General features: G+C 33.1%; 1 protein-coding gene across 2 annotated transcripts in view; it reads right to left on the bottom strand.

Annotated features, from left to right (window-relative positions):
• Positions 1-14,252, bottom strand: part of LOC125051201 (zinc finger protein ush) — a 170,991-nt gene that overhangs the window by 82,842 nt on the left and 73,897 nt on the right. Inside the window, exon 1 of one of the 2 annotated variants that reach the window (XM_047651405.1) lies at positions 13,555-13,719. The exons of the other annotated variant lie outside the window; for it this stretch is intronic. Within the exon in view, the coding sequence (XP_047507361.1) occupies positions 13,555-13,645 (91 nt within the window). The 5' untranslated portion in view covers positions 13,646-13,719. Of the gene's footprint in view, positions 1-13,554; positions 13,720-14,252 lie in introns of those variants that run through there. 2 annotated transcript variants of the gene reach the window in all.

Here is a 14,252-nt window from a genome sequence, read left to right as displayed (position 1 = left end):
ACGGGCGCTCATAGTCATAGCCTACGCTCTTTCGAGATATATGCTTCAAGCATATCTCGGAAGAGATCGCATCAGATGACTCTGCCTTTCTTGGCGAATTTTATAGGGCCTCTTCCTCTAGCGGTCTCTATCCGCTCTATCCGCTGTAGCACCTTTTCTATCTTCCTTTAAATCTCTTCACTACAAGCATTACTTGTTCCCATCGTATCCCTAACATAATTTAGAAATCATCATTCATGTGTCCTTACATCTGTTTTAATTGCTTAATTCTTTATGTTTAAGTATTATATATCACATGTAGTTTTGCGTTTTTATCTTTTCGCTCGCCTTTTTATTAAGTGCTTGTCTGGAAGAGACTGCTCGAGAGCGACAAGTCCGTTGCCCTCCTTATTATTTAAGACTTCTAATTGTACTTATTTATTTCCTCGTCTATATATTTATTTTATTTTAATTTTAGTTTAATTTATACGTGACTAGCGGACCCGACAGACGTTATTCTACACACACTAATCAATATCACGATACAATCATCTAATTACAAATCTAAATCTATCTCAAACAAGTTAGCACATTTGTTATGGCTTTTGGTCAAATGTAATATCCTTTTGAATTAAAATATATAATAATGGTCAAAAATCTGTTAATAATAATAATATCTGTTTTATAAAAGTCTACATTATCCCCACAAAAGTCGTTAATTTTTCGCGATTGCACGAAATATACAATCTCGAAATACACTGAGGATACAAAATAAATAACCCATACTATGTATATCTGTGGCAGTCGTAGTTCATGGTTATCGCGTTATCATTTAACATGACCGGAGATAGCGACTGATAACGACCGTACCTTTGTAATGCTATGTTTGTTTTTATTTGTATGAAACGTAATGTGTTTTTAATGACACTGTAATAGGTAGACATCTTTACAACTATGTATTAAGATATTCTTTATTTTCCTTTAGGTAAGTAACTTAATAATTAAATGATACAGTTTTTTTAGTGTTTTTTAATAAATTTTATTTAAATATGCTTCCAACGCTCGGCACACTGATAAATTGGTACATAATTAAAAAAAATACAACAAATACGAAGAAGAAAATACATTGAATCATAAATTATAAAAACTTTTTTTTGTTTTAAACTTTTCAGTTGATGCCTTATAACTCCATACTCTTCAATCCTAAAACTCTTATCTCAAGAAATCATTTAGATTCACGGGTGCTCATAGTTACAGCCTATGCTCTTCCGAGAGATATATCATTGTAATCCCATCAGATAACTCTTCCTTTCTTGGCGAATTCTTTCGTTCTCTCCTCTGGAATTAAACTACCTGTCTCTATTAGCTTACCTCCTTCTCTATCTTCGTTTAAATCTCTACTCTACAAGCATTACTTATCCACATCGTATCCCTAACATAATTTATAAATCATGATTCATGTGTTCTTTACATCTGTTTTAATTGCTTTATTCTTTATGTTTAAGTTATTATATATCTTATATAGTATCGAATCATAAATTATAAAAACTAATCGAAAATTAATTTTAAAGTGGGAGCAACTATGGATATCCAGACCTAACTCGTTTATCAGAATGCTCAATCTGAATATCGGTGAGTTTTGGCCAAAACGCGATCATCTGAAAGGACGAACAAATGGGATGTCTGGGGTATCTAAAATAAAGGGTAATTAAATTTAGTTAAATCGTTGGGGCAATCAACCCAATTAATAAATATTTTATACGCAAACGATTCTCCAATGACAACATCTTAAAGTGCTCTAGCCTGGTTTTCTACTTTGGCAACTTATTAAATTGATATTGATCAATTGTTGAACATCTTTTATTAAAATGTTGTATATCTTTCTTCTTCTATCTTATATATATAAAAAGAAAATGGTGTTCGTTTGAGGCTCTTTCACGCTTAAACCACTGATCGTATCGACATGAAACTACCACCATTCGATGCGAAATTTTTCCTAGATGGTTTATGGCTATTTATTTTATAATTATATATATATTATAATTCCAACGTTCCTTCATTTTTTTATTTCTGTGTTACTTTTATGAAAATTTTTCCCGCTAATATAAACAAAAGAGGCTTCCTAGAACCGCAAAACGTCAACATCTGTTAAAAACTCGATTTTCGAAATATTTCAATTTTCTTAGCGGGAAGTTAAAAAGAAGAATAATAAAAATATGAAAAAAAATAAAATAATGAAACATAAAATTTATTTTAATTCGTCCAGCAAAGCGGGCGCGAAACGGCTAGTAAGATATACAACATATATATACAACATTTAAATTAAAGTCTATTCGATTATAAGAGTTAGTTGATAGTAAAAAGGTTAATATGAACTATAATATTATATTAATAAATTGGTTAGTTCAAAAGATCGCACGGCTGTTCTGCTTTCAGATGTGATCGGTCCATCAACAGATTGGTGAGTAATAGAAAGATAATGAGAGAGGCGCTGGAAGAAACTGGTGGAGTTATACAACGCTCCATGACGCTTATTTACCCAACCATGCCGCTCAGCTACTGACCAGAAAGAGATAATTATTATTGCTCGCTTTGCGGGCCTCTGCAGCTTCGTGATCAATAAAATAAAAACCCCTAGGGGTCATAGAAATTAAGTCAAGTCGTGTTAGGTGTGGCTAATCAAGCCTTTAAGAAAATATAAAAAAAACTTTAGAGGTGTCAAGGGACACCCGGATGGAACGAAATTCCTTTCGATTAATTTATATGTTAATTGGTATCATAACAGTATGATAGATTTTCTCGACACCAATCTTACGACGAAAAAAAAAAGCCAACATCACGAGGTGTTCCCAGGCGGTCACCCATCCAAGTACTGACCTCGCCCGACGTTGCTTAACTTCGGTGATCGGACGAGAATCGGTGTATTACAATAGCAAATAGCATAAAAGTGTCGTGACAACTTTTCGTAAGAATTTTTTCCGTCTAGCCCCCTTTCACAACGCGCGGTAAGGAACTTCGTTCCAATAAACAAAAGATGCAGAAATGAGCCTCCTCCATTGGGGTCTTACGAGACTATGAGGCTTTTGTGATGTTTATAGATATTATCCAACATAAGTGAATTGTTGGTCTGTTAGACAGTGCAACAACGCAATGAATTGTACTTCCAAGTGACAGAATGTGGGCGCACTCACGAGCGCGATGCGATCCGATGTGCTAACAAGCGGGCGCAGACAAGCGATCGAATCTCATTCCAATTTGTAATGCGTCCGCGCAGATTTATTGCCCACGCGAGCTAGACCCATAGGTGGCCTCTACATGCTTTTCGTCATCGCCTGATAGGTACTACTATATAAAAATCGATGCTAAATGACGCTGTCAAATGATTTTCTCTCCAATTACGTTATTCATTTGTTTGTACCTTTTGTGAAGTACCTATGTACTTTTTATGTTTTTTTATTTATTTTAGTATGTATTTTATAGCATAAAATACTGTAAATAAATATTAACACTGTTAATAGAGGCATCAAGACGTTTAAAGTATAATTTGTTAAAAAAACCGGACAGAACAAAATTATACTAAGTATCTAATTCGAGTGATCTCTTATTAATATACTAGAATTTATCTTAATAAATATAAAAAAACGCATAAAATTTGTTTAGAGACAATAATATTTTATTTTAAAAGCTAAAACAAGATTCGATTCTTATCAAAAATAAATCTTGTGTGATAAATAAAATAGCTATCTCGAAACTTCATAAACGTATACATCATGTTAAAAAATGACTGCTATTAAATTAATAAGAATGTTTTTTGTTTTATGAAAAAATATTTATCTTAGAAGATATTAAAGGTTAATCATTCTCGTAATATTTTGTAAATATTTTAAATTCGTCAAAAAATTCTTGGTCTCTCAATATTAAATTACCCTCTGATTCGTAAAAACTTGAATGCATTGTTTTCACTAAAGTGCGTATCTATCTCTTTTCATCACAGTGTAAACACAATTTGACAGATAGAGACAAAAGAGTATTGCAGTTAAAAGAGTACAATTGGACTTATTAGGGGTTTCCTCTGTAGTTTATGTTTGTTTAAATAAATAACCAAGGAGAATTTCTCGAAGGATCCATGAAGGTTGAGTTTCAACTTAATTTTTTCTTTTTTGCTTCGCTTTATATTCATTAAAAAATCAAAAGTAGTAGATATGATAATATTAATTAGAAATAAAATACGTTAAAAAATTACGAACCCATAACTTTATTTCTATTTTATAAAATGTAATTTATGCAATATAAATGAACACGCTTTACATACATTAATTTAATATTAAAGTGCTCATTTTGGTGGCTGCGTTGAATTTTTTAATAATTTATGGGTCGCGACCTGCGAACATCAATTCTACGGTACAAATATGAAAATCGAAAAATTACATTAATTTATGGAAACGTAAAAACTATTATACATACGAAATGTTCGAATCTTTTTATAGAACTGAGGTAAACCGATGTTAAGTGACCTAGCACACTGCCAAAGGCAAATGCGTTGTCGGCCGTTTAAACTTGATCCTTTTTATTGAGGAAGAATGGAATATAATCCCAGTAAATCAAAGTACACACAAGATATAGTCTATACTAAACTCTCTTCTAAATTGTTGTTAGTACGCAAAAAATCGCGTTTCGTTTGATTGTGATTGGTTAACAGAATCTCTTGTCCAACCTGCATTGAGAAGCGTCACGTCATGTCTTATGTCCAATCACAATTAAACGCACTATACGTCTTTTGTTTTTTTCTGATCCCCAGTAGTTGAACGACGGATGAGGTGATACAGGAATATCACATTCTGCCTCAATCTTTAGATAATTAAATTAAACTAGCTTTTAAAACTGTCTAGTTTTACGCCCTGAAGGATAATATTATCGCTTAACGATAGCACCCGCATTACAGATAAGGATTCACATATTTAGGTTACTTGAATTTTTATGTGCACATATTTCTCTGATAACTTGTTCGTAACTGCTACATAGATAGTGTATTAGAAACTACACAGATAATGCTGTTGTTAATTAAAATAAATTATAAAGGAGAATAGCCAAAGATTCGTATTTTACGTTTTTTGAATTCTTTCAACTAATAACAATATGAATCTTTTTTTATACAACTTAAGTAAAACAAACGGAATCAATTTGTTTGTATTTTTTTTAATCATATTGTATTTACATCTCAATCAACCGAGTATTCGTGAAAATCGGGCAACGACGTCACTTTATGACAGGAATCGAACGGCGACCTTTCGCCGGCCACGCCCGCTGATCCCAAATCAATTAAACTCGTGATCTGGCCAGCCCACTCTGAATAAATTATATCAAAGCCTTTTTATTTTATCCTTTTACTACCGTAAAGACGACTTTAATTCTAAATAACTACGATACCATTTGCGGAAAATGAACTAAATTTGCTTTTTTTTATAAATACAATTGTTCAATTGTTTTCTTTTGTCTATAAATAGTGACTCGACTTTTATCGACAAATAAAATATCGTTAAATACTGAGTATTAATATACTGTATATATATACTGAAAAACTTTAGACCCTCTAGTGTGGAAGTATACGCAAGTCAGGCATTTAATTTATCCTTTACAAAAAAACATTGGTTTGGTCTTGAATGGGCTTGTAGAAATCTAATATCATACATATATAAACTGTTATATATATACATATATGTATATACTAAATATATAAACAATTCAGCCATAGTATGTATTTATAAAGTCATAATATAGTAGAAATAGAATAGTAGAATCTTTCGAATTAAGCACTACCTTATTAAAAATGAAGTTTCTACAGGCCTGTAAAACATACAACTTGAAGAACAAGGATAAATTACGAGCTAAACACCTAGGATTAAAATCACAAGGTCAAGAAAATATCCCTGTCTACGTAGCAGAACAGCTGACCGCCTCCAGGGCTCGGCTGTACTTCCTTGCTAGAGATCTAATGAGATCAAAATCTTATAAGTTTTGCTGGACTTCCTATGGCCGTGTCTACGTCAGAAAATCTGAAAATTCACCCATTATCACTATAAATAATGAAGCAATCGTCCAAAAACTACTAGGAGAGCAATGACTAGACTTAATTCTTGAACCTTGTTATCTCTCTCTGTCTTTGCTTGCTCGGCCCATTTTATATTTTTGTTTTACCATATTATGTTATTTCATACTAGTTTTACATATTGCCCCAATAACACCCAAACCACATCTTTTTAACTACATAGTAAAATATCTTATGTTATTCTTTTATCAAATTTTGTTCCCGATTGTACACACATTACTCATTACTACTACCAAGACACATAAATACTTTATTAACAAAGGCTTGGATTCGGCCCTACACTACTACACACACACCTTCTCCAAACATATTCACACATTATCAGTACGCGATACTTTCATAATAAGTAGACTATTTAACACACTTCATAACCAACAAGCTAATAAAATGAATGGTTTATTTAAAATTCCATCCAATTATGGATAACGTAATCTCATTGATAACAGAAATTGACAATAGTGAGGTGGCTAATTCTAGCTTATGTGATGTTCATGACATATGTAACCAATCCCCTAAATTTCATAAAAATGATTTAAAAATAATTTCTCAGAATATTGTGTCGGTATACAGCAAGTTAGATGATTTCCAACTCACCCTTGCCCAGCTTAATTTTGAAGCAGATTTGATAATTTTAACTGAATGTAGAATAGATAGTGATAAACCAATACCCCAAATGGAGAACTACACTTCTTATTCGACTACAAACCATATAAACCAATGTGATGGTGTTGTTATCTATGTTTCTAGAAAACACAGTGTCAATGTCAAAGAAATTATTCTAACACATGCATCCTGCCTCCAAATTTTATTTTGTGGAGTTACCGTGCTAGGAATATACCGGTCCCCTTCACATACTAATTCCGAGCCCTTCACGGACTCATTAGACCGACATTTAACATCTTTGAAAAATTGTATTAATTTAATTATAACCGGGGATATTAACATTAACCTGATTGACAGAAATGATGCTCCGCAGCAGGAGCGTAATAACCGGCTTTACTATTTAAACATGCTGGCTATGCACGGCTTGCTACCTGGCCATGTACTACCTACACGGTATGGTAATTGTCTGGATCACTTTATGCTGAGACTAGACAAAAATAAACATTCCGCAAATATAAATGTAATAAATACTTCTGTCACTGATCACTCCACCATATTCTTAAGGCTCTCCAATATACCAAAGTCAGGTGCTTCCACTAAGACAAAAACATTCATTGATTACGATAAGGCGATAGCTACTCTAAGAGATAGCACATTGGTGGCTGACTTAACTTCATTAAACAACCCCAACATGATTATAGAGCTCTTACTAAGTAAAATAAGACAAACCTTAGATTTACATACAGTCACTAAGATCATTACATGCAAATATCGTGTAGTTAAGCCATGGATGACTTTGGGCATTTTACGATGTGTCAGAAATAGGAATAACATGCAGAAAAAGCTAAAATTAGACCCTGATAATGAAATTTTAAAAATAACTTACCGTAGATATCGAAATTATTGTAATAAATTAATCAGAAACCTAAAAAGAAATTATAATAAACAGCAACTAATTCTAAATAAAAACAACTCAAAAAAATTATGGCAAACTGTCAACAATATTACAAATCGGAATAAAAATAAAAGCGACAATTACGAACTGCTCCACTGTAAAGAAACAGCACAAGAGTCTATAGATCATTGTAATCAATATTTTACCCAAGTTGGCAAATCACTAGCAGAAGGTATCCTTGCACAACAACCCGCATACAATTGTTCTGACAAAACTACTTCGAATTATCCTCACTTAACTTCATTTGTATTAAGAGATACTGACAATGATGAGGTTCTTAATGTCCTGATGGGGTTAAAATCAAATAGTGCTCCAGGCTGGGATGGCATTCCTACCCAATTCTTAAAGCTAACTGCTGATATAATTGTCCCTATTATTGTTCATTTGATCAATCTATGCTTTGCTCAAGGTGTCTTTCCAGATGCACTGAAAATCGCTGTAGTTACCCCAGTGTACAAAGGAGATGATAAAACGGATATAAGCAATTACAGGCCTATTTCTGTTTTACCACCTATTGCCAAAATACTGGAGAAAATAATTAATAAACGTTTAATGAACTACCTTAATACATTTAATATCCTCTCCCCAAGTCAATATGGCTTTAGACGGGATTTATCGACAGAAGATGCCGTGTTGGATCTCACATCGCTTATTACTAATGCTGTGGATAAAAACAAAAAATGTGCTGCAGTGTTTTTGGATATGAAAAAGGCATTTGACTCAGTATCAATTACAGACCTTATCGACAAGTTGGAGAAAATAGGCATAAGAGGAATTCCCTTGAAATTATTCAAAGACTATTTATGCAATCGAAAACAGAGTGTAAAAATAGGAAAACACCAAAGTGAACAATGTGAAATCACCTTCGGAGTTCCGCAAGGAAGTGTATTGGGGCCCACTCTATTCCTTGTATATATTAATAATTTATGTAACATGGATATAGAAGAGGGAACAATGTTCACTTATGCTGACGACACTGCTGTCGTTTTTGTAGCTGACACCTGGGAGGCTGTTAAAAATAATTCCCAAAAGGGCCTTGCAAGAATAGCTAAGTGGCTCAGCGATAACCTTTTGACCCTCAATACCTCTAAAACTAACTATGTATGCTTCTCCAATTATAACTCCTCTCAACCACCTCCGACGTTTGCTATTCAAATACATACTTGTGGCTCACCTCATTCTATAATATGCTCATGCGATTTTATTAAGCGGCAAAACTGCGTAAGATACCTGGGTACTATGGTAGACCAACGCCTATCATGGCGCGATCATATAGAGCTAGTTATGGCTAGAGTAAGAAAACTCATATGGTTATTTAAAAATCTAAGACACGTAGCTGACTCGGCCCTCCTAAAACAAATTTATACTGCTCTTGCGCAGTCAATATTAATATACTGCATTCCGGCCTGGGGTGGTGCCATTAAAACAAAATTCCTGGAACTGGAGAGAGCACAAAGGTCACTACTCAAAGTTATCCATTTTAAGCCATACAGATTCCCTACGGAAATGTTATATGCGGTTAGCGATCTTCTGTCAGTACGTAAGTTGTATGTACTGCAAACTACTCTTAGAACCCATCGACATATTGGATATGATCCTAGTATTTTGAACAGACGTAGAAGGCATAATGTGGCACCTTTACCAACTTTTAAAACTAAATATGCTCATAGACAGTACTGCTACCAGTCTGCTAACTTATATAATAAATTAAACAAGGAATTAAATCTATATAATATGAATAAATATAAATGTAAAATAACTATAAATTGTTGGTTAAAAACTCAAACCTATGAAGAAGTTGAATCTATTATCTAAGAATTACTATTCTAAAGTCTACTTTTATCTTACACTCTAAAAGAACACACACACTCAAACATATGATACAGACATATACACACATACCTCATACACACTCACTCACACACACTTACACTCTCACACATCAACATACACTTAACTGAATACAACGAACACCCCTCAATTTATCACTCATACACGATGCATCTTTTAACTTGTATAAATATTGTTTTGTTTTTGTAATATTATTCCCTTTTGTCTAAACTTACATACCTAATTAAGTGTACCTAGGAAGAGCGGATACTCCAAACACAAGTATATTATACATACTTAAATGGAGGCTCCAGCCACATGTTGTTATCATTGTAAGTGATTGAATAAATATTTTTTCATTTTTCATTTTCATTTTCAGTAGAAAACAAGTACGCTTGACAATTGACAGATGACGCATAGTGGGAAATGACACATGTGATGATAATTTTGTTTTTAAGTTTAGTGCACAGCCACAGAACTACACATTTAAGTTATCGCTTGAGTTATTGTGTGTTAACTTCTTATCGCGCTATCTCAACCTATTTAAATTAAAATTCAGTTAATTTTAATGATATTCGTGGCAATTTACTTGAACGTATCTGCCATCGAAATAATGTTGTCATTTCCGTCTGTACGGCGAGATAAGATAAGGAAATAAACGTCTATTGTGCTTACATTTCGCGTATACAGGCCGTAACGTAGCCAATATAAACTATAGGTAATATTAGACTCAGAAATTCTAATGTCCTTTTCATTCATAATCTTTATAGGCCTTCTGTTTTATAATTTATTTATTTAGTAAACTTATCTACGTCATTATCTTTTCAGGGTTTCAAAAGCCTCAAAAAGTTAGCGAAGACTTTTAGTATACTGCTTTCTTCTTCTTTCTTATATCTACGGGGTCAATCTCAGCGTTAGTTTTGGAATCTAAACCTTACTTCCAAAATATATTCGTAGCAACGAAGTCAATTGACACTGTTAAGTTAAGTTACACTGCTTTAATTACATTTATTCATCTCGGGAATAAATAGATTTTATCCTGTGGTGAAAAGAGACAACGCCCGCGTTTTTATTTATAATTAGACAGATATTATTTGTACGATTGATATCTTAAATTATGATAATTATTATACTAACTATATTTAACCTATTTATTTACAATATTTATATTTTTAAATAAATATTTTGGATGGTGCCCGAAGAACAGGTAAGCTGTAAAATATGATAGGCGCCATCTATGGCTAATACGTATTTTTTTTCTACTACGACTCCATTTTTATTTTAACTGTCAACATAATTTTATACACCTATTATCAATATGTTGGTAACTATCAGTTGCGGATAACATACATAATATAGTCCTTGGGCTACGATACATATAAATTTGTTTTATATTTGCGATACGTAAAACGTGTAGGCATCGATATACATGCAAATGTTTGCTACAATAATACCACTAACCTTTTATATGAAACAGGACAAAATATGTAATTAAATCGCACAGATTATTGCGACGTAGAAGAATATTGAATACTTAAATCGTTCTGAAGAAATGCAAATATTATTATATTAGTAAATTGTTATTTACTGATATTACGATAGCTTCCAATTACGAAATAGAATCTTATAGGTATATCTTTTCAACCTAAGTTCGAACTATTTTCCTTCCTTGTGATTCTATGTATTAGTATAATTGATATGTATGTGTGTAACATTTGTAACAACATATTTTATTGTATTTTTTTAAACATGCAACATGGATGTTTTACTTATCAATGAATAGATCGATATATTTTTGTTTCTGTGTTTTTGACACTTGTCCGTTGGGGTATATATTAAGAAAGCATATGCTGGTAAGTTTAATTAGATGTTTCACTAAATTTACCTTTGTTCACACGCCTTTCGACCAATGACAGTCAAACGAAACGTGCCACAGTTCTTTAGGACTCGTACTATCCGTTTGTTTGTATTCATTATCAAGGTCATAACTCAATCTTTTTTAATATGACATTGTAGGAACACAATTATGTATATAGCTCATGAATTAAATGTGTAGCAGTGCAGCGAGGGGTTAGCCACGGGCTGCGAGCGATCGCGCGTTTAGTAATATATTTTGCTTTGTCCGCAGCCTTTAGCCCGAGACCTATACTCAACATAATACACACTACAAACGTACGTCGCACTAAAATAAAAATTTTGTAATATTTCAAGAGGGAAAACGTATTCTTGATTTCGTCAAATTTATGTTCCTATTAAGTCTAGACCGGCTATAATTCTATTGTTAATAATACGGGAGGTTTATTCCCAAAACATGTTATCTCAAACATCGGGCGGGAATCGAAGCCTATCGCTAGCTCATATCTTGAGCGCAATGCTTTAGTCCTATCAGATCGTGGGATTTTTTGTACGGAATAAAAATATTGCTTTTTGTATGAATACAATGCAGATGATAGATTTTTTATTTTATATTTTATGCGGACAAGACGATAAACTGTTGTCAAAGTTTGAATGTTAAGGAATGTTTTTCTGTAAACGTGAATCCTAGCAATTGTGACTTAATTTTAAAATATTGACTCGCGTTGCAACTCACACATAAAATTAAAGATTATAGAACCTTAAACACAATATTAAATTATTACATTTACAATTACAAAAATACTTAAAGAATTATTTCGAAGAAAATAGGTATTCAACGGTAAATAGCGCCATCTATTGACACGCAAAACTATATTTGACACTAAAACTTATATTTTCGATCTTTTTGCCCAAGTTTTGCCCGCATAGGCAACAATGAAACACCCTATCACCGCCGCAGTTGATAATGAACGTGAAATCTCGTCAAGATAACGCCACCCTTACCCCCCACTGTTATCAGTAGATCGGGAGCTTCGTCGGGACCCCATTCACTAGCGCACACGTCATTTTTTATCTGTATAGAGTAACGAATGGAATACGGATGTGTGTTTATTCTGTGGTTTTAGAATTCAAGACTGCCGTGGCTTTGTTTGTGTGAAGTTGGCAAAAAAGATCTAATTCTAAAAATCTTAAAAATATTAATTATTGCCTTGCCAGATAGTGCTATAATTAGCTGAATTTATAAATATACAAAAATGCAACAATTCAACTCAAGGTCAAGACCGTATATTAAGTTTGCAAAACGAATAATAAAATAAGCAATATTATGTTTAAAAATAAACATGAAACATCACTGTCTATGAGTTGTAATACTCGTTAAGCTTACACCGTGTATAAAAAGTTTCAACTATTATCATACAAGTCAATTCTAAACTGGTTTGACATTGACATCTGCTGTCAAAATAGGTAACGAGCCACACGCGGCGGGAATTTCAACTGAATGTCGTAATTCGCAGTTGTCAGTCGTGTCATTGAAAGAGATATTTTATCTGGTGACATAGATTAAATATGTAGATATGCATCTATAATGTTTAAATTATACGCAGTCACATAATAATAAACTGTGTGTATTTTATCTATAACAGCGTTGGCCTAGGAGTTAAGGGGGCGACTCTCAAGGTGAGGTCGTGCGTTCAAACCTGGCTGAGCACAAATTTTCCTTTTTTATTAACAATTGTTTGTAAGATAAAGAAACATAAACATCAGGCATATCTGACACTTAAATGACGACGTGTACAGGTGTTTTTGTCTTTTGTACAGAAGGCTGATGTAAAAAAAATTTAAGCAGGTGTAGAATTTTGAGGCCAGGTTTTAATACCACATTGAAAGTATTACTAAATTAAACTCTTACCAAACATTTTTACGTATTATTTCAACCAAAATTAGAATTATTAAATTATTCTAATCTACAAACGTGAATCTTAATCTTATCACAACAGCATCAACTGTGATCTGATATAAAAAAACTTCCATTCAGATGGTCAGGAAATGGTAAAGATAAATAAAAACAGAATTTTGCTAATCTATACTTAAAGCATGCAAAAATATCTATCATAAATATTTTTAATATAATATAAATAAGGTTAATGGTATGAAGTACTTTCCAATAAGAAAAGTAATAAAAGCCTTTAAATAAACAAAAGCATGTAAACATTGAAATGCGTACACATTTTGTCGTCCACGCCGCCTGGCGGCAACTCGGCGACACTAGCGCACGCCAGCTCCAGCTGTTTCAGGTACCGTAGCCACAATAACATCACAAACGTCAAAATACACTTCAAATAACTTTTTTGAGAGCACAACTCGTTTTCGACGTCATTCTTTAGCCGCGTAAATTGAGTGACTGGCTTGGTTACGCGCCCCACCCCGCACACAGCAACAGACACTCACACAGGTCCGATCCCTTATCAGGTTGGTTTAACTAGCAATGGCTGCCCCGAGATCCTATCGCCTCCGAGCTCGCGGTAACGTTGCATTGAAAGATAACGTCAGCGATCCTATCGCGGTGTTTGAATAAACTTGTATAAAATGTCAAATAAAAAAGCTACCCACTGTAAAAGTATCTAGCCTGATTTGATAGTGACTTTGATATGGTATTTGCTATGTGCAATTTTTCAAAAAATTCCGTAGAACTTTTCGCTCTCTGATTTTTTAACTATTTTTCTTCACGAATGAATAAGGTTTATTTCTTTGAAATAGAGTTCCAACCACAACCAAGTGGGAAGAATAAATGACAAAATATTCATTTTTAGTGCAAATAATATCAATAATTTATTGATATTTAAACTTAATATTATTTCTTAGAGTAGTAACCTGATAGCTACCTGTTTCGTCATTGTCTTAATTGATATTTTATGTAAAAAA

The sequence above is a fragment of the Pieris napi genome, chromosome 7 (assembly GCF_905475465.1).
Source record: "Pieris napi chromosome 7, ilPieNapi1.2, whole genome shotgun sequence".
Taxonomy (NCBI): Eukaryota; Metazoa; Arthropoda; class Insecta; order Lepidoptera; family Pieridae; genus Pieris; species Pieris napi.
Note: the sequence above shows the minus strand (reverse complement) of the source record. Positions and strands in the feature narration are given on the sequence as shown.